This window comes from Alligator sinensis, unplaced genomic scaffold (assembly GCF_000455745.1).
Source record: "Alligator sinensis unplaced genomic scaffold, ASM45574v1 scaffold313_1, whole genome shotgun sequence".
In the NCBI taxonomy this organism is placed as follows: Eukaryota; Metazoa; Chordata; order Crocodylia; family Alligatoridae; genus Alligator; species Alligator sinensis.
Genome location: NW_005841939.1, coordinates 2,848,550 through 2,870,845, shown reverse-complemented (window position 1 = coordinate 2,870,845; position 22,296 = coordinate 2,848,550). Strand labels below are relative to the sequence as shown.

The following is a 22,296-nucleotide window of genomic DNA, read 5'->3' as shown; positions in this document are numbered from 1 at the left end:
CCCCCCCCCCCCCCCCCCATGTGCCACCGGTACAGACCGCAGCCAGGGTCTGCCAGACAGGGGCGCAATGGCCCCTATCAGGCATTTTGCTCCGCTCGCCATTCAAGTGGTGGAGGGCATGGCCAGCCCCAGTACCAGCCAGAAGCAAATGGGGGGGAGGGGGGGGGTCACTTCAGGCTACTGCCAGGGCTGGCCTCACCCCCCCACTGCTTGAGCAGCTGGGGGCAGGGGGGATGCCCGACAGGGGCTGCTATGCCCCCACCAGGCAGATGGGATCCCTCAGGGGAAATAAACCCACTCCCTGCTCCCTTCGCCTTAGGGAGCCATGCTGGGTCAGCAGCTGGCTATGCCCCTGAACTTGGTCCGGCTAAGGAGCAGAGCCCTACTCTCTGGAGCAGGCAGCACAGCCCAGCCCAAGGCTGCAGAGCATGCTGGGATGCTAAGGGACTCTGATTTAACTTAAACCAGGAAGGGGTCTGGGACAGGAGTTCCATAAATCAGTTGAGTCTAATACTACATTCAACCAGATTTGTCTTAAACCAGTTTTGGCCATTATGAAACTGGTTTATGTACACTAAGCTTCCGTTCTGTTACAGGTTTAAACTAGTTTCTGATCACTTAAAACCAGTTTATGTGAAACTTCAGTCCCTAGCCCTGCTGTAAACAAATATATTAACTTTGAAGATTTGAGCTTTAACATGTGCTGAACTTACTGCTTCAGCAAAAAGTAGTTTCCTGATAGAATTCTTCCCCTTACAACATCATTAAACCCTTCTCGTCGTGTTGCAGCATACATGCTTTCTGTTGACTTGTCCATATTGGAACGGTGTCCTAAAAATAAACCACCAGTGATTTGAAAATAAACCCTAGTAGCCATGAAAACTGTTAAACAATAGTGACAGTAAGGCAGAGTTGAAGTAACATGCAATTAATTTTTCACGGAACCAAACCCAAAGCTTTTATATTTATTAAAAGCTATTAAAGTATATTAAAAGCTAAAACATATTAACAAAACTTTAGCACTGGACTTCCACTTTTAAAGACCAGGTGGCACCTACTATACAGGATATGTTTACAGGATGGTGCATGGTTCACAGATCCTCAGCCTAGCCCTCTGTACACTAGCTCCTAAACCAGAAGTACTGTAGTCATGTTCTGAGAAACAGAGCTAAATGTCAGGTTCAAACACGACTGCTGCTTCTGACTTGGAATGGTTTTGTGCCTTGCGTGGCATGTCATGCTTGTGTCATGGAATGGATCTAACTCTTGCTCCTGCTCTTCAGTTTGACGTGGAGAAAGTTGCCTCTCTTTTTTCCTGTCCTTGACTTGACTTAAAGTATTTTTGTAACACTGACAGATCATCCTCCAGTTCATTTTGAGCAAAGATTAACACTGGAGTTGAACAGCGCGCTACTCCACAAGTAAAACTGAGACAGCAATCTTCTCCAACTAAAAACTGACTTATTCATCCAAAAGGTTTGATTCTAAGCTAACTGAAATTAACAGGAGGACTTCAACAACGACTTCAACAGACTTGGGATCAGAGTCTAAACTTTCCAGAATTTAAAGCACACCCCAAAAAATGGAGAACCAAAGACTGTACTGGCATAAGCAGTGCAATTCCAATTATTTTAGTGGAGATGTACTTTCTCATGGGACTTTCTTATGAGTTTGGCCAATTACACTCTTCTGAAACTATTGAACAGGTGTGCAGAGAGGATCTGAATCTAGTTCAAAATTTTATTTGCATGTATTTATAAGTTGGTGATAGCTATATTATCCCATAGTGGTTTAGAGTACACACATATCATAGTTTCATAGTTTCTAGGGTCGGAAGGGACCTGGGCAGATCATGTAGTCCGCCCCCCTGCCATGGCAGGAAAGAGTACTGGGGTCAAACGACCCCAGCAAGATGGTCATCTTGCTTCAGTGAAGTGAAAGGAATTTTTTCAGGATATTGAACAGTTTACCATGAAGTAAAAGGGCATGAGGTACTATCAGATGTCAGCTTCTCTGAGATAACTGCATGATCTTACCTTACAATAAGTAGGTAAAACCTTAAGTAAGTGAAAGAGGGCTAAGTTATTGCAGTTTAGCTTTCATCTACAGTGGGAAATGTGTATGCACACAGGGAATTACTGTACATCTCCTGCTGTGCAATAAAGCTCCATCCCCTTTTGCCCTCTGGTAGGTTGTTCATATGTCCATACCTTCAAAGATAAATTTGGACCATTTTTTTCATTTATAAACCAGAATACCTTTTGCTTTAGTTGGCCTCCTGGCCCTCCCCCCCCCTCTTCCTAGCCATGTTCATCTTGGAGTCGATAATGACTCCAAGATCCTTTTCCACCTCCGTGCTGACAAGAGGGGAGTTCCCCAGCCTGTAGGTATGGTGCCGGTTGTTCCTCCCCAGGTGCATCACCTTGTACTTGTCTGTGTTGAACCCCATCCTGTTCTCCTCCGCCCATCCTTGTAGCCTGTCAAGGTCCGACTGTAGCCTGTTGCTCCTTTCTATTGTGCCCACATCCCCCCACATCTTGGTGTCATCAGCAAATTTGAACAGGATGCACTGCACCCCCTCATCCAAATCACTGATGAAGATGTTGAACAGGGCGGGTCCGAGGACCGAGCCCTGCGGGACCCCACTGCCCACGTCCTTCCAGGCCGAGAAGGACCCATCCACTACCACCCTCTGGGTGCGGCTCTCTAGCCAGTTGGCGACCCATTGGACTGTGTGGGTGTCTACGCCACAGTCCCCCAGTTTCCTAATGAGAACGGGGTGAGAGACAGTGTCGAAAGCCTTCCGGAAGTCCAGGAAGACTATATCCACTGCTACCCCTGCATCCAATGATTTAGTGACCTGATCGTAGAAGGCCACCAGGTTGGTCTGACATGACCTGCCGCTGATGAACCCGTGCTGGTTGCCCCTGAGCATGCATTTCCCTGCTGGCCCCTCCTGGATATGTGCCAGAATAATTTTCTCGAACAGCTTGCCCAGGATCGAGGTAAGACTGACTGGCCTATAGTTTCCCGGGTCCTTAAATATCATTTAAGTATAAAACAAAATCCAGATAGGTATTAGACTGTGAATACCATAAAAGCACAGTATGTCTTGCAATTTTTTTGTGCAAGTGAAACACTTGAGGCAATTAATGTAACTTTACTATTCCCTGCAAACCAGATCACCATTAGGTAGAAACTTAAAGATAGAGCACCAGATCTCTTGAAAATCTTAACTCATTTTAAGGCACTGTAGACTATGTCTTCCTTTAGTGAATGACCAGCTTCAGAACAGAGTAAAATAAATATTCTGTTCAAATGTATCACACATGCCCATAATACCATAAAAGAGTTATAAACAAAGATGCTAATTCAGGAAACTACTTTGTTCATATTTACTAGCATAGGTTTTTTTCAGTACACATTTACAGAAACAGTAACTTGAGTGTTAGAGAGAGTGGCAGTCTATGGGGCACTGGTGACAACAGGCGTGGTAAAGACGCTGTAATTCACGGCTGCCTAAATGGTGTCCTAAGGGGTTAGACTGCAGCCCATAGGGTTCATTAGTGCAATTGCTGAAGCTGCTGCACTGACTGCTCTGTAAACCAGGGTGAATCCTGCTGCTAAGCCCTCTTGCCTGCCAATGATTTTGGACTTTTCGGTTACTGCAGGTAACTAACTGGTGGCATGGGAAACAAGAGGGGGGAGAGGGAGAATATGGGAAGTGGATTCAGCAACAAGCTGCTGCCCTGCTGCCAAAAGTGAGCTATCTGGTCCACAGACCCAAATAAATTGGACAACCTTGCTTTAATTAAATCCATGAATACAACAAAGAGGTTAATTTAATTGAGGGCAGCGTGTTCCTTCCAGTCGGCAATGACTAAGCCGAGTGAGCCACTAGCTATACGGGAAGCCTTCGTGTATCAATAAGCTGAAAACTTCCATAGATGACATCATCTACACAGATTTCAAATATAACTATACTATGGGACTGCTGCCACTTTAAGTACAGTGGCTAAGCCACTTGGTATAGACCCCGCTATGCCAGTAGAAGGAATGTTTCCACCAAGGAAAGTTATACCAGCTCCTCTAAAAGGTAGAAAACCTTCTGCTGTGTCTATGCCAAGTGTTTTGGTAGCATAGCTATATTAGCTACCGGAGATGTTCTTTTAAGACCCCATATCTGACACAGCTATACCATTCAAATCAGTAAGATAAAGTCCATGCAAAAGAGTATAATGTATAGCATCTCACCAAATAAAAGGCAGAATGTTTAGGTCAGTGGTTTCCAAACTGTGGGTCGCAGATGGGGTTGCGGTATGGTGCTCTCTCTCACCCCAGGTCCCACCCGCTGGGCTGCAGAGGCCTGGGGGACGGGCAGCAGAGCAGGGAAACCCAAGCCTGCAGCAGGCAGCCTGCATCCTCTCCCTCTGCCCCCCACAGCTTCTGCTCAGGCCATGCCACCCGTGGGGGAGGGGACAGAGGTGGGGAGCCACGCTCTGCGCTCTGGCCTCAGCAGCTGCTGCTTCCTGTGGGCAGCAGCTGGGGCTCAGGTGCTGCTGAGGTGGGGGACAGGGGGGCTGCAGGCCCTGGGGCACCTGGGGAGGGTGGGGGGCTGCAAGTTGGGAGTAAGGGGCCATACTGAGGAAATGGGGCTATGCTGAGGAAAAGTTTGGGAAGCACTGGTTTAGGTACATACTGAACACATTCTACCTTTAAAAATTCAATTTCTGAAACAGAAAAAAATACACTTTTCTGCTAGAAGCAGATATCCAATAAGGGCTTCACAGCTTTTGGGTTATCCAGTCACAGTGCAGGTGACCTCAGTTTCAACTGATTCATGCCAGCTTTCATCTAAGATAGGGTTTTTACTTTACAGTGCCTTTGGATCACGCGCATCTCCAAACATTTAACCACATATTACACACAGTTGTTAACAATTTCCAGGCCACTTAAAACTTTCTTACTCTCATACCAAATGGTATGGAGTCATGTTTTTAGAGGAAGGAGGACTTACCATATTCCAGTCCATCAAATCTGGCCATATTTGATGCAACTTCTGCTGTGCACAGCACATGATAGCAGACAATAGAATAACAAGTGTGCGGTAGGCTCACTTCAATTACTCTAGCACCTGCATTCTCAAAGAGGTCAGCAGCTTTCGACCAGACTGCCAGAGTTTCACTAGACAACCCAGGTATGTGGTATTCCTTGGAGGAGAACAAAAGCCAGGAGATTAATTCTATGCATAAATATATTTTGGGATAGTTTTACATGGGTTTACTTTCAGTGGTTTTTATGCAAGCAGCATTATGGAATATACTATTTGATGCAAATACTTTTAAATGATCTTTTAAAATATTTATTATAGACAACCGTCTCTGCGGTGTGTTGGCTATCAAATACATACATGATTCATATATTTTAAGACCATTATGATCACTTCTCCTAATTGCTTGTATGGACAGAGATGACAATTACCCCCAGGTGATTCTTGCTGCAGGTCTTGAATTACCGGATGAGTAGCTGCCTACTTATCTGTCTTTTGACAGGGACCATGGTGCACTGCCCTGCATTCATGAACAGTTCAATTTCAATTTTAATCCATGATACCAGGAACATTACAGGTAACATTACATGAACAGAAAACATTCAAGGGCCCCTAGCACATGTTCATGTAATGGCAAGATGGGATCTGATCCCCCATCTCAATAGTAACACCTCCTGCCATACCACCTATGCACAGCAGAAGGCATGATTGCTGGGATCAGGGATTAGATCCCATCTCACCATTACTGCTTGCCAGTGAAGAAGGATCATAAGCCTGGGCTCCCCCTGCACTGGCAAACTGAAAGGAGTGCCCACAGCAAGTCCAGCAAAGCTGATAATCAGCTGATTGTTGGCTCTAGCCCCAAGAACCCCATCAGAGACTCAAACCAGCTCCAGTACACTCTGGGACCAGGGCTGACAATCAGCTGATTATCATCTAGGCTTCTGACAGCACTAGGGCCAGTTCTAGTCTCCAGTGTAGCAAGCTGACAATAAATTGATTGTTGGTGCTGGCTGGGACAGCCCCAAGTCCAATTCTAAACTGGGGCTGTCCGGGCAGGGCTGACAATCAGGTGACCTCAGTTTCCATCAATTAGCGGAATTAGCTGATTGTCAAAACCCAGCACCCTGCTGGGGCACAGGGGAATCAGAGACTTGTGGGTGCGGGGAGCTGAAGGGCTTCCCCTCTGGGGACTTTAAACTCCACCAGGAGCCTCTTATCCCCGACACACTGGCAGCCTATCCAGACTTATGGGTGCTCCTTAAATCTGCCTGGGTGGTAGGAACTAGAGACTGGGTAGCCTCTCCCTACTGTCTGGGTCCGAACACCCATGGAGTTTTAAAAAGCATGGCTGTGGCTTATGGTGCAGGGTATAAGATCCTGGCTCTTCAGCTGCCCATGCCTCACAGGTGAGAACATTTAAAATATTACCTTTGGTATTCCTACACAGAGTTTGCTGACATCTATGACACCTGAAGCAGCACCTGCAGCTTTGAAGCAGGGAGCTCCCAGCTAATGCTTCCACAAGTGCCTTGGCAACTTAAAAAAGTGGGTGTGCACCTGGGAACCTAGTAAACTAGATGCCTATTTCATGTAGACTGGACAACAACCTGATCTGGGGCATGTTGGTTTATCAAAACTGGTTCACTTGTTCTAGCACAATGCTTGAAAACAAGGGGAAGGGGAAGAGTCTTAGTCAAACAGCCATCCCCTACAAAGCTCAGTCGAAGTAACACATTCACACACTTTTCTGCTATTAAATGATTAATTAAAAAGATACCAAACCTCAATTCTTAGCCTACCTGGTGATAACTCTTTTAACCACAAAATTATTCAACTCTGTGGACTTGAAACCATGTAGCTTATTATCAATTTTAATAAACAGGGCAAGTTTCTCTTTGTATCCATAATAGGACCATATACATCACTCTTCCCCTTGCTTTGCTTTCCTCTGCACTGCAAAATTTCTTTACTATTTTGCCTTATTATAGCACTTTCCAGTCAAGTATTCCAGAGTTTTCCACAATGTCTCATCGTTCCTCTGTGATAAGTAGTTTTACACCAAAGGTACCAAAAGAAGAGTGACTTGCCTGCAGTAAAAAAGTCAGTGGTAAAACTAAGGAGTTCAGGCTCCCAATCTTCTTTTGTCATTTCTAGACAATGCCCCTCTAACAACTGGACAGAACTTTTCAGAAAGTATCAATGCCCCAGCTTAGCCACCTGAAGAAGCTGACACTAAGCAAGAAGATAAAAATCCTTTTACTCCCAGAGGCTGAATATACAGCAGATTTAAGCCTGTAGATTAAGTGAACAGGATATAAAGGTTTTACTCTGGTATGAATCCCCACCCTTGCTCCTTCAAAATGTGAAAACAGTTAAAATATTACCTTTGGTATTCCTATGCAGAGCTTGCTGACATCTATGACACTGGGTAATTTAAATGGATTAAAGGGGTCTTGCACTGTGGTAGAGTCTTTAGGATCATGCCCAGCAAGCACACCTGAAATGTGAAATGGGTTTCAAAAGGTACAGGAAAGAAAATACAAAAGGGACTACTTGAATTCACAGGTTTTTGAGACAAATTGCATAAGACATGTACACTAGTAATACCCAACACAGTTGCAGCATCATCCACACATCTGGTTAAAATCCCTGGTACGTCCATGGAGTTCACTAGAGGAATGAGACCATGACGAGACACCAATCCATAGGTTGGTTTTAAGCCTACTACTCCACAGTGAGCAGCTGGGTTTCTGGTGGATCCTCCTGTATCTGATCCCAAAGCCCTACGATGTAAACAGAATTATTAACAGAATTGACTACTGTAGAACACATCCAAAGTGTATCAGTTGTTAAAGTCACAAACCTCTAGATGTGATTTTTCTACACGAAGGTCATGTACAGACATGGTGTTTGAAGTGCTCCAAACAGCAAAGGTATAGATGTGCACATGCTTTCAAAGAGCGCTTTCAAAAAAATGACCCTTGAACAAAAAAAAAAAAGAGGAAGGTCTTTGAAGGGCTTCCCTTTGTAGCACTTTCTGAAATGTCCCTACATTCCAGCGTCTTCTGGTATTCCACAGTGGAAGGGGAGGGTAGATAGTCAACAAATACTCTGCTGAGCGTTCAACTGTCCTTGGGACCCTCTGGAAACCAGAAGCTAAGATGTATGCACAGTTCCCTGTTCACCAGGCCCTTGGCTAAAAAGCAGTCCCACTATGTGCCTTCCTGGCCATTTTGAAGCTCTCTGGGAATGGGGGAGAGGAAGTAGGGTGGCCTGCACATTTGCATGGTGCTGAAACAGAAGCATGCCAGGTTTAGAGCACTTCAAATGCATATTTGTCCATACTCAAAGAGAAAATATTTAAAGCACATCCTTTTTATGCATTCAAACCCCATTTATTCTGCCCTACCTTTCCATTCTTTAGCTTGAACCAGGAGCTTTTAGTTTATAGCAAAATATTTATAAGCACTTTCCCTTTAATACAATAAGGTCCAATACCTATCAAAGATTATGGCAATATTTTTTGTTTTCCAAGACTACAATGGCACAAGGTCTTAAGTTTCCATTAGTTAAACTCATACCTGCAATAATACCACATTTTTTGTACATTCAGGAAAAGAGTCATAGCTGAACTTTAAAACAAAAAATGCTGTTGTTAAAAATCAACGTTTTGTAAAAATAAAAGTTTATTCCAATGAAATCTTTTATTGTTTTAAGAAACGTAAAAAGGAAGAAAAGTATCATTTTAATTGAAATCTGTCTTGATTGGATTTTTCCAAAAAAAATTTGTAAAAAGGTCAATTTCAGATGAAAAAGTTCCTTCCTGTTTTTGAAAAATTGTTTTACTAGTTCAAATTTTTCAGTCCATTTTTTCCAATTAATTTATCTTTTTTTTTTTTCCCCACAAACTGGATTTGTACACCAACTCTAATTTTTCATATGGCATGATACCGCCTAAAAGAAATTGGTTTTGGAGTAAACTGGAGTAAAAAAAACAAACCCTCTTATATTCTCCATAGATATATCTTCATTTGATATCTTATTTTTTCTTCGACTTAGAATCAGAAAATCTAGGATGACTTATATTCAAAAGTAAGCTCAAATGTCTTCTGATTGAAAAATATAGCTGGAGTGTTTATTATACAGATGATCTAACATTTCTAAAAGCCCTGCAAAAAATGTTCTTTATATCTTCCACCTGTACTGACACTAACAGAATCTGAGTTTAAAATTATTCACACATTTTTATTTCTTGCAAATAACAGCTCATTAATCTATGCAGTTAAGAACACTGTTAAAACACTTTTTGAAGTCATAACCAACTGGAATTGGGTTTTTAAAGAAACTCTTTTTGAATGCATTTTTCTGAAAGGTAACTTTTAAGTGTCTATATAGTTCAAACCATTTCAGTAAATCTGAGATCTGAAAGTTATTAGTCCCGAAATTCTATAAATTTGCCTGAATTATAGGTGGTCCTGCCATATAAATTAACTCTGGGAGAAAAGAATATTACACTCCTAGAGATGAGAGCTTTTATATGGCAGGGGTTTTTTTGTGCCGCTTCAGCTAGCTGATATATCACTGATTGTAGGATACTTTTTAAAAGAGCAGGTATGGATGATAACAGTTAATTTCCCTCTTCCATAAATTTATTTCAGGCAATCCAAAATGTTCATACCACTATGCTGACTAAGATTTAGAAGGAAATATCTTACATTTATCCATATAAAATCACTTTCCTTTTGTGTTATGCCATATATCCTGAACACCACGGAGGTACTGAAACTAATTACTGAATAGAAGTGCTAATAATTGTCCAGTTTCAAACATAAACAATATCTGCTCTTGGGTGTACAATATGAACTAGATTATTGGAAGCGTCTAGAATTAAACTTGGAGGAAAAGTACTACATGAGTATGGTGCAGTTAATTAAAATCAGGTCTAAAGAGCTTCTTACGCAAAGCATGTGAAAGATGATACAGCAGCAGCGCTACCTCCTGAGCTTCCTCCTGTTATCAGCCAACTGGAGTCTTCATTCTCAAGATGGGAGTTCTGCCCACATTTTTCCCTGTACTGTTTTGAATAACTCCATGGGTTTCTAACTGGTCCAAATATCCCATCAGTGCTCCCAGATCTGATGTAAGAGATTAGGATAGTTTAAACACAGACAATTGTAAAGCATCAATGGACTATACACTGAAGAAAAATACAGTGAATACAATCACTCCTTAACCCTAAGAGATAACTAATGTTTCAGTTGCAGGTCGGAGTTTGCTCGGTTACCAGAAAAAGCAATTTTTTTTTCAAAGAGAGTGAATACTACTTAATCAACCATCTCATTAGCATCCTATTATTTACAGGTGATACAATGGCTAGCTCACTCCTTTCTTAAAAACAGCTGGATACACACCATAATGAAATAAATATCCAGTGAAGTTCACAGAAATAGCCATTGTGTAGCTATAACCACCCTTGGTAAATATTTGCTTTCCTTATTTTCTCAATATGCATAAATTATTAATTAAGGATGAGGGAGGTGTCAGAGTAGACACTGTGTAGCTACACAATAACGTGCAGTTATTAATTAATAATGTTAAATATAACTCACCCCATAGCAAATTCATCTAGGTTTGTTTTTCCTATAAGCACAGCACCCTGATCCAATAATTTTTGAACTACAGTAGCACTGTAAGGAGGAATATAACCTGAAAAACAATTAGATCAGTTAAGAGACTGTCTGGTGCCATCTGGATACATTTCAGTAACTAGACCTTCAAACAGTTCTAAGTAGCCATTATCTTTGCATGGCAACTGTCACTATACAATGCCAGGAACCCTCAAAATAGTGAAATTTATCATCAATAAATTCTGATTGATCACAAACAGGGAATGAGTATTAGACAGAATGTTGACTTATTTCCTAGCATCTTTCTTTCCCGCCCCCCAAGACTGATCGATTTGTGCAGCTAAATTCAAACTACATTTGGTCATGCTGTGATGAGAACCAGACCTATTACAACAGAATTTAACATGGTGGTTGCCACTAGTTAACTAATGGAGTATCGCTAATCAATACTGACTGAGATTTTTTCTGAGAATGAAGTCAGCACGGAGCATTCTAAACCTTGAGCTTCTCAGATGTGCTGTCTTCCATCAATCAAAGCTGCCTGGGAGGCATGCCAAAGGAAAGGCATCTGAAATAACTTGACACTCTTATAAAATTCATTTTTTCTTCTATTGTTAGAAAACTAAAATAAAATAGTAGAATTTCTTCCCTAACCACCCTCAAAATATTTTTAAGTTTCACTTGTGCTTCTGTCAAGATTTTTTTCTATACTCAGCTTCATTCTTTCCGCAGTGCTAATTAATGAATTTTCCATTTGTGTTGGTTTCTCAATGCAACAGAATGAAATTGATATTTTTTTTAATTCTATTTTTAATTGTGCTTTTTCTAGGCAAACATAAGACAAAGCTATGGGAATTGTCATGTTTATACATGAAGATTAATGATCAAAATCAGGAATGCAGAGAGCAGAATTCAAAACTAAGACGACATCAATTTAAAAGACAACTATTTAGTTCAAGGACCAGGATCAAAAATTCTGGAAGAACAAACTAGAAACTGTATTTGAGTTCTGCTATATAGTACAAATCAACAAACAAAAGCGAAGAGTGAAGAATACTGGCAACCTGAACATAACTTGGAACAAAATGTAACCTATTGTTAAAATTACAGTCTGTTGGCTAGAGTTAGTACTGGATGACCTTATTTGTCAGTTACAATTTCAGGAGCAACCGTATATAAAAAGTGAAAATTGTCTGTAAACCCAGAAAAGGCAAGGATGACTGACTGCAGTGTCTGAAACTATGTCAAGATTTTTTTTAAATGACTAGGTTTCAACTACACTGTGCTTCATAGAAGTTTTAGAGAAAAGGACCAGAGCTTTAGGACCAGAACTGGTTTCGCCTCTACTTTACCTTTTAGCATGTTTGATGCGCATGTTGTTTCAATGCCAGTTGTGCTAAAGTTGTCTTTTACTGCAACAGGAATTCCATCTAAATCCCCCAGTGACTGACCTGTAATAACAAGAGGTATAACAGCACCATAACTTAAATCTAAATATTAAGAAGGGTTTAGTCATCCCTTTTTATTTTCCACTTCTGTTTTGTTTTTATTAAGGAATTGTTTCGGTCATCATATGAATGCTTTTAAAGTTATATTTTCACAAAGTCTCAACTCTGTTCTTAAGGGTTTTGTTGCCCAAGCCAGATTTGTCCTCAAACTCCTTAGGTTCTGTAAAATGTCATCGGCCCTGCTACTAAGAGAGCTGGTTCCAAAATAGGTTAGCTATCCCAAAAAGGTGCCTGCCCCACACTGCATGACCATATAATGTTTGCATCAATCTGAAATCCATGCCATTCCCACCCAGGAAAGGAGTCAAGGCTGCCTGCCTGATGTGCCCAGCAAGTGGGCTCTAGAAAACCATAGCAACAAGAAGAATCTGTCCAAGGAGACGTGACAATTAATCATCCAAGGAAGACTCTTAAAGGAGACAAATGTATTCCAGTTACATCTCCTCTACAGCAGTTTGCCAAAGGAGTTGAATAACAGAAACTGTCAGCTACAAAAAAGAAAAACCACATCAGAATGAATTCTCCTTTTTTCCCCGTTCTCCAAGCAGGGACATACAGGAAATGTACCTCAAAGTGTTGGAAGAACTCCAGCAACAACAGGAGACCACAGCTTCATAAAAATCACCTCTTGTATGATTTTTTTTAACATCTAAAACTAAATTAGGCTAGGAGTTGTTTTGTCTTCCCATGTTGATGGGGCTACAAAGTAAAGGTTATTATGCCCCACTAGCTCTAATAACTGCTGCTGCCAATGTGAACCAAGCTGCTGAAGAATGGGTGGACATTAAGCTGCAGTACAGCTCAGCAAACAGAGCTGACCTTTATGTGCAGCCTCCACATGAAGGAAGCTAAATGATTTTAAGTAGTTTTTGTTCTGGGGCACCACAATGAGCACACCAGTGAATAAATATGCTCGTTGTGCAACCAGTGGTATCCACAGAGCATTTAGCTTGAATAGGTCCTGTTGCTGTTTAATACAACCAAGTCAAACAAACAGTAGCTTTCCTTTTTTATGCAAGCTGCTAAATCTGACAGAAAGTACTATACCCACTACAGTCAAACAAAAACTTTTGAGGAGGTATAACAAATATAGGCAAGCTAATTTACCTCTCCTATATCTCTTCTCAGATTCTTCAGCCTGCCTTAATGCAGTATCTTCTGTTACAGTGATGTACGCATTAAGAAATTTGGTGGCTTTGATAAGAGACAGACATCGTTGACAAAGTTCTGTTGGACTCACTTGGCCCTCCTTTAGTGCTGTCGACACCTGAAAGGACATTTTTCATTTTCACGTGGTAAGAACCTAGTCACAAAAACCAGTTAGATCTGCAGTTTCATTGCAGTTTCCAAAACTAATTCTCTCTACCTTCTACTTGAGGATAAATACAGCTGTAGTGTGTAGCATATACGTGATGGAACAACAGCCTTGGCTCTTCAAGCACTCTGCAAACTTTTGCATAAGTTTTTCAAATAGTTTCATCTTCAGCCTGCTACACCACCATTTTGGTCAATGCCTGAACAACTTCTGAATTAAAGATACACCAACACATCGGTCCAATATCGGATAGGCACCAATATAAAGAAAATTATTGTATCGGAAGTCAGCCTGATGTGGCCGATAATTTGGCCAGTAAATGCCTGTGCGTGTGTGTGCGCAGCTGCAGTGCAGCATGCAGGCAGCAAGAAGCACAGCCTGGCAGCTTGGAGAGCTGAGTGAAGCTGGTAAGTCTGTTGTGGAGGGGCAGATCAACCCTGCCCCCAAGTGAGGCAGGGGCCAGGGCAGGTGCTGCTCAGCCAGGGTGGGGACCAAGCTGCGCCTTGTCCGGAGGAGTGCGGGGGGCGCGCTCCTCCTGCTGCATGCACCCCAGGTGGGCATGGGGGAGGGGGGATGTGCCCCCAATCTGTGTGCGGAGGGCCAGCAGCTGGAGGCTGGGACCAGGGCTGCACTGGGCATTTCCTGGTGCATGGGGGCTGCACTTGGAGTGGGCAGTGGTGGCACTGGGCAGGGAGCCATGGTGAAATTTGGGGTGGCTGCAGCCCTCCCCCATAGCCACCCTCCCAGTGCCGTCTCCGCCCACCCTGAGCACAGCCCTGGCCGAACATTCCCCCCCTCCCCCACGCTGGGAAGAACTCGCGGTAGCCCCAGTCCTAACCCAGAGCTGCAGCCCTCCCACCCATCCCCGCACATATCCAGGGGGCACATGCTCTCCCCCCGTGCCCTCTTGAGGTGCATGCAGCCGTGGAAGCCGCCTCTCACTCCGTACCCCCTGAACGAGCTGTGGCTCCTTCCTGCACCCAGCCCCTGCCCCACTCCTTCCCTCACTGCAAGGGCCTTGACCTGCCCCTCCCCTTCCACCACAACAGACATGCCAGGTGGACACTGCTCTTCAAGCTGCAGGGCTATGTATTGGAAATTGGATCGGTATCGGCCAATATGCCTCCTTTAAAAAATTGGCTATCAGTATCGGCCCCCAAAATCTCTATTGATGCACCCCTATTCTGAACACAGATCTAATGTGGCAACCTGTCCTGTATGCATTTATTATAAAACCATAGGAAAATAGGTCTGGAAAGGACTTCAAGAGGTCCGTTTAACCCAGCCCCCTGCTCAAGGATCTAAACTGATGGTGTTCAACCTTCACCTTGCAGGCTGGATCCAGCCCAGGAGGCCGTACACTCCAGTCTGGGGGGCTCCCCAAGGGTCCAGAAATTTGGTGGAATCCTAAAGCCGTGACAATTCATGTTGTCACCGCTGCCCCACTGCCACAATTCCAGGCCTGTGGGGAGCCCTGCAGGCCAGACAACATGGCCCAACACACCAGATCCTGTCGTTTTGCAGCCAGATTCAGGGCAGGGGTGAAGCAGTGAGTTCCTCTGCAGCTGGATCCAGCATGTGGGTCTGGGCCAGTGTCAGAGGCCACAAAGTAGAGCCCCCATGCTCTAAACCAGGGGTGCTCATCCCCCTCTCTGTGGGCCAGATCGAGCCCGTGGAGCCATGTCACCCAGCCTGCGGGGCTCTCGCAGCTCTAAAAATCTGGTACTGGGTGGCAGCATTAATTGCCACTTCCCTACTGCCAAATTTCCAGACTGGGCGGCATGACCAAGAAGACTGAGCCCCCTGCTCCAAACCTTCCCCGACAAGAGTGTCTGTCCAAGGCAGGGCTGGCCAGCTGGCAACCTGCCTCTGGCACCGCGCCCGCTACCTCTGCAGCTTCTGGAGTCTCCAAGCTCCCCCCAGCGTTGCCAGGTCTTAAATATGAAACGATCACATTGGGAGCTCAAAAATCATATTTGATGAAAAGCAATCGTACACTGAAAAAATATGCAAGTGAGTATCCAAATAAGTCTTGTTCTTATTTACTTTGTATTGCTCACTGTAAGATGCCAGTGAGTGACTGAGTGAGAACTGGGTCATCAAAGCTGAAGCGTTTCTTTATTTTGAGGCAAGCAGGCGTAAGACCGCCCTGACAGCAAGCCCCAAAGTCAGGTCAGATTCCCTGACAGCAACTCGGATTTTGCATCTGCTGCATCACTGAACTGCCTCAAAAATTATGTGACATTTTAAACGCTTGTACTGCTCTTGATCGCACAAGGGGTGAAATTACTGTTACAAATACAATAATTGTCGCACACCGGGCAACACTGGCTCCCCACAGCATCCCCCGCCCCGCCCCACCCCACTCCACTCCTGCTCCCTGCCCTGCCTCCAGGGGGCACGGGGCGGCGCGCGGGACCCGGCCCGGGCAGGGTAAGGCCCAGGCCACCTCCACTCACTTCTCGGAGGGCGGTGCGCAACATACCCTCGATACCACTCCCGGCCGGAAACCTGCCGCTGGACTTAGGAAACCATGGGCGCCGCCATCTTGGATCGCCGGGTTAACATCGGGCTTCGCCATTGGTTACAGAGCTGGGGACAGGAATGAAGGCAGATGGTCATTGGCCGAGGTGGAGGAGCGGGGGGCAATCCAGGGGCAGTAGCTGTGGGCGGGTGTGGGAAGGAGATTGCGGGTGGGTGTGTGGTGTGCTTCGGGGGTGTGACGGGCAGGTGCTCGCTCACGTAGCCGCCTGGCGGAGGCGCTTTTACCATTTTCCCCCTTCATTCATTTTTTTTGCAGGTTTCCCTGAGCAGCCCTAGCAGAGTTCAGCCAGCCACCCCCCGCCACACGCAGGTGCAGGGCCTACGATGCTGCCCCCCGCACTTCTGCATAGGGCAGTGCCTGCCCGCCTACTCCTGGACCCTGGTTGCGCCCGATGGCTCAGCCTGTCATGCCCGAGGCAGGTCATGCCAGCCTGGGTGATCAACTGCTACGGGCAGAACAATGTGCTGCAGTTGGCCAGTAACATGATGCTCCCCTTCATCCGCCTCCCCAACGAGGTCATCATTCGTGTCCACGCCGCCAGCCTCAATCCTATTGATGTTAACATGAGAAGTAAGCGGAGGTTCGGTTGGGGTCGGGATGGTGGCGTGTTTGTGCTGCTGACCGCCCAAAGGCGGTTTCAGCGTCCTTGTAACTGCTTAAGCCGTCTTGTTGTGAGCTCCTGGGGGCAGGTGGCCGCGCTAGGCACGCTTCCAGCTCCGAGAGGCTGTTTAATTGGGACTGTTTCAAAAGACGCTGCTTTGTGTGCGTTGTAGGAAGGCCCCCTGGAAGAATTTATTTCCAGAAATTGTGTGAGGTTTGGGGATGTCACCCCCAGTTTTAACTGGGATTGACAGCGAAACTGATGACCAGTGAGACTATTCCATTCACAACTTGAAAACTGTATTAGGATACACAGTAGCAAAGACTTGTTTGCATTAATAAGAACAGTGCTTATGTAGCCTTGGATTCAAGGCAAAATGGGTCCGCTCTCCAGGCTTCTCTACTCTCTTGGAGACCATCACTAATTTGGTTCCTCTTTTTCACTGAGCTTTGGAGCTCACGCAGTTTAAGCATGATTATATACTTTACACAGGGTTTTCCATATTTGGTTACGCTTTGGAGCTACACCAATCCTTTTCCATTTCCTTGTGTTATGTTAGTGCACCTTATCGCTGTCTACAGAGCACGGTCAAGTTATGTCATTGCTGCTTGAGTCAAGCTCAGATCAGGTCATGACACACTCTATATTACCCATGGCCCATGCTGCACATGGCTTACAATGCTCGTACGGCCTACAGGGAAAGCTGAGGGAGTCTGTTTCAACTTACTCTCCTATATCTTCCTGAACCAAATTAGTTGGGCTGGTATTCAAGGTACTACTAGAAATTGATTCCTGTCCTTTGCAGATTTGAAAGCCCTGTGTCACTCTCATCTCCCCATTAGCTGCATGATCACAGTGGGAATCACTTGCAGTTCAATTTTTAACTGCATTTCCAGGCTGGTTCTCATGGATCACTGGCAGAGTACTGAGCTCTACTAGGAAATGCTGACCATTCCTAACTCCCTCTTAGTTGACTTGTGTGGCTGAGTCCCCAAACTGTCAAACTCTACTGTTTCTTGTTTTTACTCTCCCTCATTTCTTGTTGCATGTGTCGTGGAAAAACACGTGTAGACTTTGGGGTCAGGTCAGTAGAAGCTTTATTCAGATCCACGGTACTGTGGGGGAGAGCTTAGAGTACATGGATTCACCAGCACTACAGAGAGGTCTCTGCCTCCAAAACAGAATCATGCAGTTTATATAAGCTTTTAAAAACAGACTGTTACACAGGACATAATTGCAAAAAAAAAATTCTCTGAGAAAACAGTCAAAGATAATTAGCAAGCACTCTGTTATCTCAGGGAGAACAAGCACATACTTTTTTTCTGCTATCTTCAAGGCCGCGGTGAGTGAAGCAGTTGCAGAGGAGTTACAAAGAACAAACACTTTCCCTTATCTGCTCTAATATACAGAGCCAGCAATTCCCCACAAAGCTGTTATGTTCATCTTATAACTCGTATGATCAAAGTTTAAGGCATTTATTTTTTCTGATTCCACAGTCTCCCCTTTGAGACTATTTAGTCTCACTTGAGCCTTAAACTTCCATTCTCATGAGTCCCTCTATTTCATCATGCAGCCTTTCATGTTTTCTTTCAATCTGCTCACACTTTTGTAACACCGTTATTCTAGACTCTGCTGTGTGTTTTCTTGCCTTGCTAAAGCTTCTCCTGCTGGCTTTCACGTAGCAGAGGATCAGTTGCACTAAGACATAAAACACTGTCAGAACTATCAAGACAAACAATATTCCATACAGGATTTTCTTGCCAAGGGTTCCTAAATTTGGGAACCAGGAAGTTAACCAAGACCACATTCCTTCCATATCCCATTGATTAATTTGGTGAAGTTTGACAACTTCTTTTTCAATAATCTTAGCTTCATTTTCAGTGGCACTAGAGGCATAGGTATATATACACAGCATTCAGACTTTATCAGGGCACATACTCCTCCTTTGCTGGCTAGTATATAGTCTAGAGCGAGTCTGTTTTGCAAAGTCATTTGTCTCATTTCTTTCATTTCTTTACTGATTTCACGGAACCCAATGGCAGTGGCACTGGCTATTTTTTCTAAGGATACTGCAACCTTTTGTATTTCAGACATAGCTAAGCCTGCCCCATAATTGGGGAACATAATACCCCCAAATCTTTGGTTTTCAGTAATTTTGCAAATATTGCAAATTTTTCCTTTTGGCAAATGTGATCTAATTGTGAAAGCGGGGTATGCGGCAGAAATGTAGCACGTTCCTTCCCACCCAGAAGGAAGATTTTTATAAGCCTTGTTTCTACATACAAAATAATGACCAGCTAGTGCAGTGAAGGTGGTGCTACATGGAGGTTTCATTATCCATTGTGAATAGTACCCGGAAAATTTACTCTGGGGGGAGTAATTAGATATCCAGGAACCATTAGAAAGCCAAGTACCATTTACTTTAAAATCTACTTTGCATTTGCTAACTCCTACTGCCACACGTGATCCATTACAGGTCCAACAAAACTTTCCAGGAGTAGCATAGGCTAGTTGTATATAGTCAGACCAATTGCAGTTCATGTCTTGTCAAGTCTCGTTTCCATGGAAATCTGAATAATAAGGGGCCAGCATCTGAGTTGTATTCAAGGGTACAGGTATCATGGGTATTCCTCCGGTGGAATGGATAGGAACATGACTACGTATCCAACAACTGGAGACATTTAAATCTATTTTAATTTGATTAACTAAAGACAAAAATACATTTCCACAGGCTAAACTCAAAAGTTCGGCATTAACAATCAAGATAGAAAAAAAAACTTCATGTTTGGATATTATTCAGTGGGGTCGGAGACGATATCTTCGTTCCACAATTGGTGAATCTGGCCGGGCTGAAGTGATGGGTTCAGTGGAAAGGTTACTAGCACTTGCACCCTGATGCTCCTCACTTGCCTGAGTGAGGTCCTGAGGGTCTTTGTCCTTGGCCTCAGGGAAAGGTCTTAATCTTGGTTGGAATTCAGTTTTTTCGGGGTCCAATGGAGGTGATACTTTTTTACAGTGCGAGGCGTGAGTTCACGTCTGGTGACCTTGGCAACGAACAGCAGTGTTAGTGGTCAGGAGCACCTGGAATGGTTCTTTCCATTTGGGTTGAAGCGCGTTTTTCCGCTGATGGACCTTTACGTAGACCCAATCACCTGGTTCAAGGTTGTGACAGGGAACATCTGGTGGTTGAGATAAGGCTTCTTGGACCTGTGAATGAACAGACCTGACACACTTCATTAATGCCTTGCAATAGTTCAGTACAGTTTTATCAGTTAATTGTAGGTCTGTTTGGTGTGGGGCAGCAGGTGGGGTGGCCGGCATCCTCATGGGTCATGCCATGAGTATTTTATAAGTTGTTAGGCCGTGTTTTCTATTGACAGTGTTCCTAATGTGCATGAGAGCAATGGGCAGTGCATCAGGCCATTTGAGGCCTGTTTTAGCGCAAATTTTTTAAATAAGTGTCTTTAAATCAGAGTTTTTACGTTCTATAGCACCACTCGATTGTGGATGATAACTACAGTGCAGGTGTTGCTGTATGTTGAGTGCTTGGCAGATGTTTTTTACTATTTGTCCTGTGAAATGGATGCTTCTATCACTATTTAGTATGAGGGGCAATGCAAATCTAGGAATGAATTCTTTAAGCAGTTTCTTAGCTACTATGATAGATTTGGCATGTATGCATAGGTAGGCTTCCACCCATCCAGAGAACATATCAATAATAACAAGAATATATTTATACGAACAACACTTGGGTAGCTGTACAAAATCAATTTGCAAATTCACAAATGGTCCCCATGGAGGGGGATGGGCTGCGGGTGTTGTCTTTACCCATTGCCCAATGTTGTGAGCTAAGCAGATGGGACAGGAGCTACAGTACTGTTGTGCCATGGAAGGAAAATTTGGGGCAAACCAATCTCTTTGTACTGTAGCAATCATCCCCCCTTTGCTCGTATGGGCCACAGAGTGGGTTAAACGAGCAAGATGTGGGAGGAGTTCTCTAGGTGCCACCAGGCAGCCGTCCGGGGAACGCCAGAGAGAGTCGGGGTGCAGTGAACACCTGGCATGCAGCCAGTCATCCTTCTCCTTTTTTGGAGCCTGATTCTGGAGAAAGGCTACATTTGAAAGGCTAGCCAAGGGAGACTGGTCTGCTGAAAAACAAACAAGAACAGAGTTAGGAGCCTGCGGGCCAGAAAGGGCTGCGTTTCTGGCAGAACAGTCTGCCAGATCATTTCCTCGTGTGACATCATCAAAAGGTTTCTCATGAGCTTTACATTTAACAATAGCAATAGCAGAAGGCAGTTGAACAGCTTCTAAAAGCGCAGTAACATAACAATCGTGACTGATTTGGGTCCCCGATGAAGTGAGGAACCCTCTTTGAACGTGATGGGGTCCAAGTCCTTCTTCAGGATCTGAGAAAACAAGGTGGGGGACTCCGTATATCCCTGAGGGAGTCTTGTCCAGGTATATTGGAGTCCCTGATAGGTGAATGCAAACAGGTACTGACTATCTTCATGAATGGGGATGGAGAAAAAAGCAGGGCACAGGTCTACCACTGTAAAACAGGTGGCATCTGGAGGGATACAGGAAAGAACAGTGGCAGGGTTAGGGACCACGGGAAAAGCAGGTAGAACAGCAGCATTTACAGCTCGAAGGTCTTGCACAAAACGATAAGTGTCTTTACCAGGTTTCGTAACAGGCAGGATAGGTGTGTTGCAAGGGGAGCGTGCTGAGACAATGATCCCTTGCTCAAGGAGTGAGGAAATGACAGGCTTGATCCCTTCCTCAGCTTCTTTTGGAATGGGGTACTGCAGGACACAAGGAAGTGGCTTGGCAGGGTTCAAGGTAATGCGTACTGGTTCAGCACTCAACATGTGTCCCACTTCATTTGCATGGGTGGACTACAGTTGTGGAGGTACTCGCGCCAACAGTTCCTCTTGCAAATAGGAAGTGTCAGGATCAGAGTACTCTTGAGTTAGCAAAGCCACAAGCTCGGTTTCCCTATGTTCTGGTACCTCAAGATAAACACCATCTGGGCTACAATAAATTACGCATCCCAGTTTACACAACAAATTCTTTCTAATAAGATTGACAGGTGCACAAGGGCTAAGAAGAAAGGCATGATTCTCAGACAAAGGGCCGATAGAAATGGAAACAGGTTCAGAAACAGGATGTGGTATAGGTTGTCCGCCTATGCCGACAGCATTTACAGTTTCAGGAGAATGAGGCAGGAAAGGGAATTCAGTGGCTTTCAGCGTGGAGCGAGAAGCTCCGGTATCAACAAAACAAGAAACAGGTTTACCAGAAATAAGGCACTTAACAAACGGACCAGATTGGTTGGTAGCAAGCAAAGAAGCGATGATGTCACTGTCCCTCAGGCTGTCCTATTCAACACCGGGAAAATTGATGATAGGAGTTGGGGGCAGGGGCTGGGGTCTGGGTCTTTGGTCGGGGTGGTTGGGGCATTCTGATTTCCAATGTCCTTCTTGTTTGCAATAATGACATTGGTTCCCATAGGCTTGGTTTTGTGGGCCCAGGGATCTGCCTCTTCTCCTGAATCCACTCCGTCCTCCCCTTCCTTGTCCACGTCCCCTTCCCCTACCTGGGCCCTGCAACTGAGAAATCTGTAAAGCCATTAACTTGGTCTCGA

General features: G+C 44.4%; 2 protein-coding genes across 9 annotated transcripts in view; one reads left to right on the top strand and one right to left on the bottom strand.

The window, feature by feature from the left end:
* The window catches only part of QRSL1 (glutaminyl-tRNA synthase (glutamine-hydrolyzing)-like 1), a 20,835-nt gene extending 4,730 nt beyond the window's left edge, over nt 1–16,105 (bottom strand). For 2 of the 3 annotated variants that reach the window (XM_025199224.1, XM_006019814.2), the window contains exons 1-9: nt 15,989–16,105; nt 13,296–13,455; nt 12,033–12,131; nt 10,663–10,759; nt 10,012–10,188; nt 7,661–7,836; nt 7,438–7,550; nt 5,018–5,210; nt 714–831 (exon numbers count right to left, since the gene is read on the bottom strand). In XM_025199224.1, the coding sequence (XP_025055009.1) occupies nt 714–831; nt 5,018–5,210; nt 7,438–7,550; nt 7,661–7,836; nt 10,012–10,188; nt 10,663–10,759; nt 12,033–12,131; nt 13,296–13,455; nt 15,989–16,084 (1,229 nt within the window). In that variant the 5' untranslated portion in view covers nt 16,085–16,105. Of the gene's footprint in view, nt 1–713; nt 832–5,017; nt 5,211–7,437; nt 7,551–7,660; nt 7,837–10,011; nt 10,189–10,662; nt 10,760–12,032; nt 12,132–13,295; nt 13,456–15,962 lie in introns of all 3 variants that reach the window. The other variant, XM_006019815.3, reaches the window with a different exon arrangement.
* Nucleotides 15,432–22,296, top strand: part of RTN4IP1 (reticulon 4 interacting protein 1) — a 43,668-nt gene continuing 36,803 nt past the window's right edge. For 3 of the 6 annotated variants that reach the window (XR_001357721.2, XM_025199226.1, XM_025199227.1), the window contains exon 1: nt 16,140–16,618. Coding sequence is in view for 5 of the 6 variants with exons in the window: in XM_025199226.1 (XP_025055011.1) it covers nt 16,372–16,618 (247 nt within the window). In the remaining variant the exon portion in view is untranslated. The other 3 variants (XM_025199225.1, XM_006019817.3, XM_006019818.3) reach the window with 3 other exon arrangements.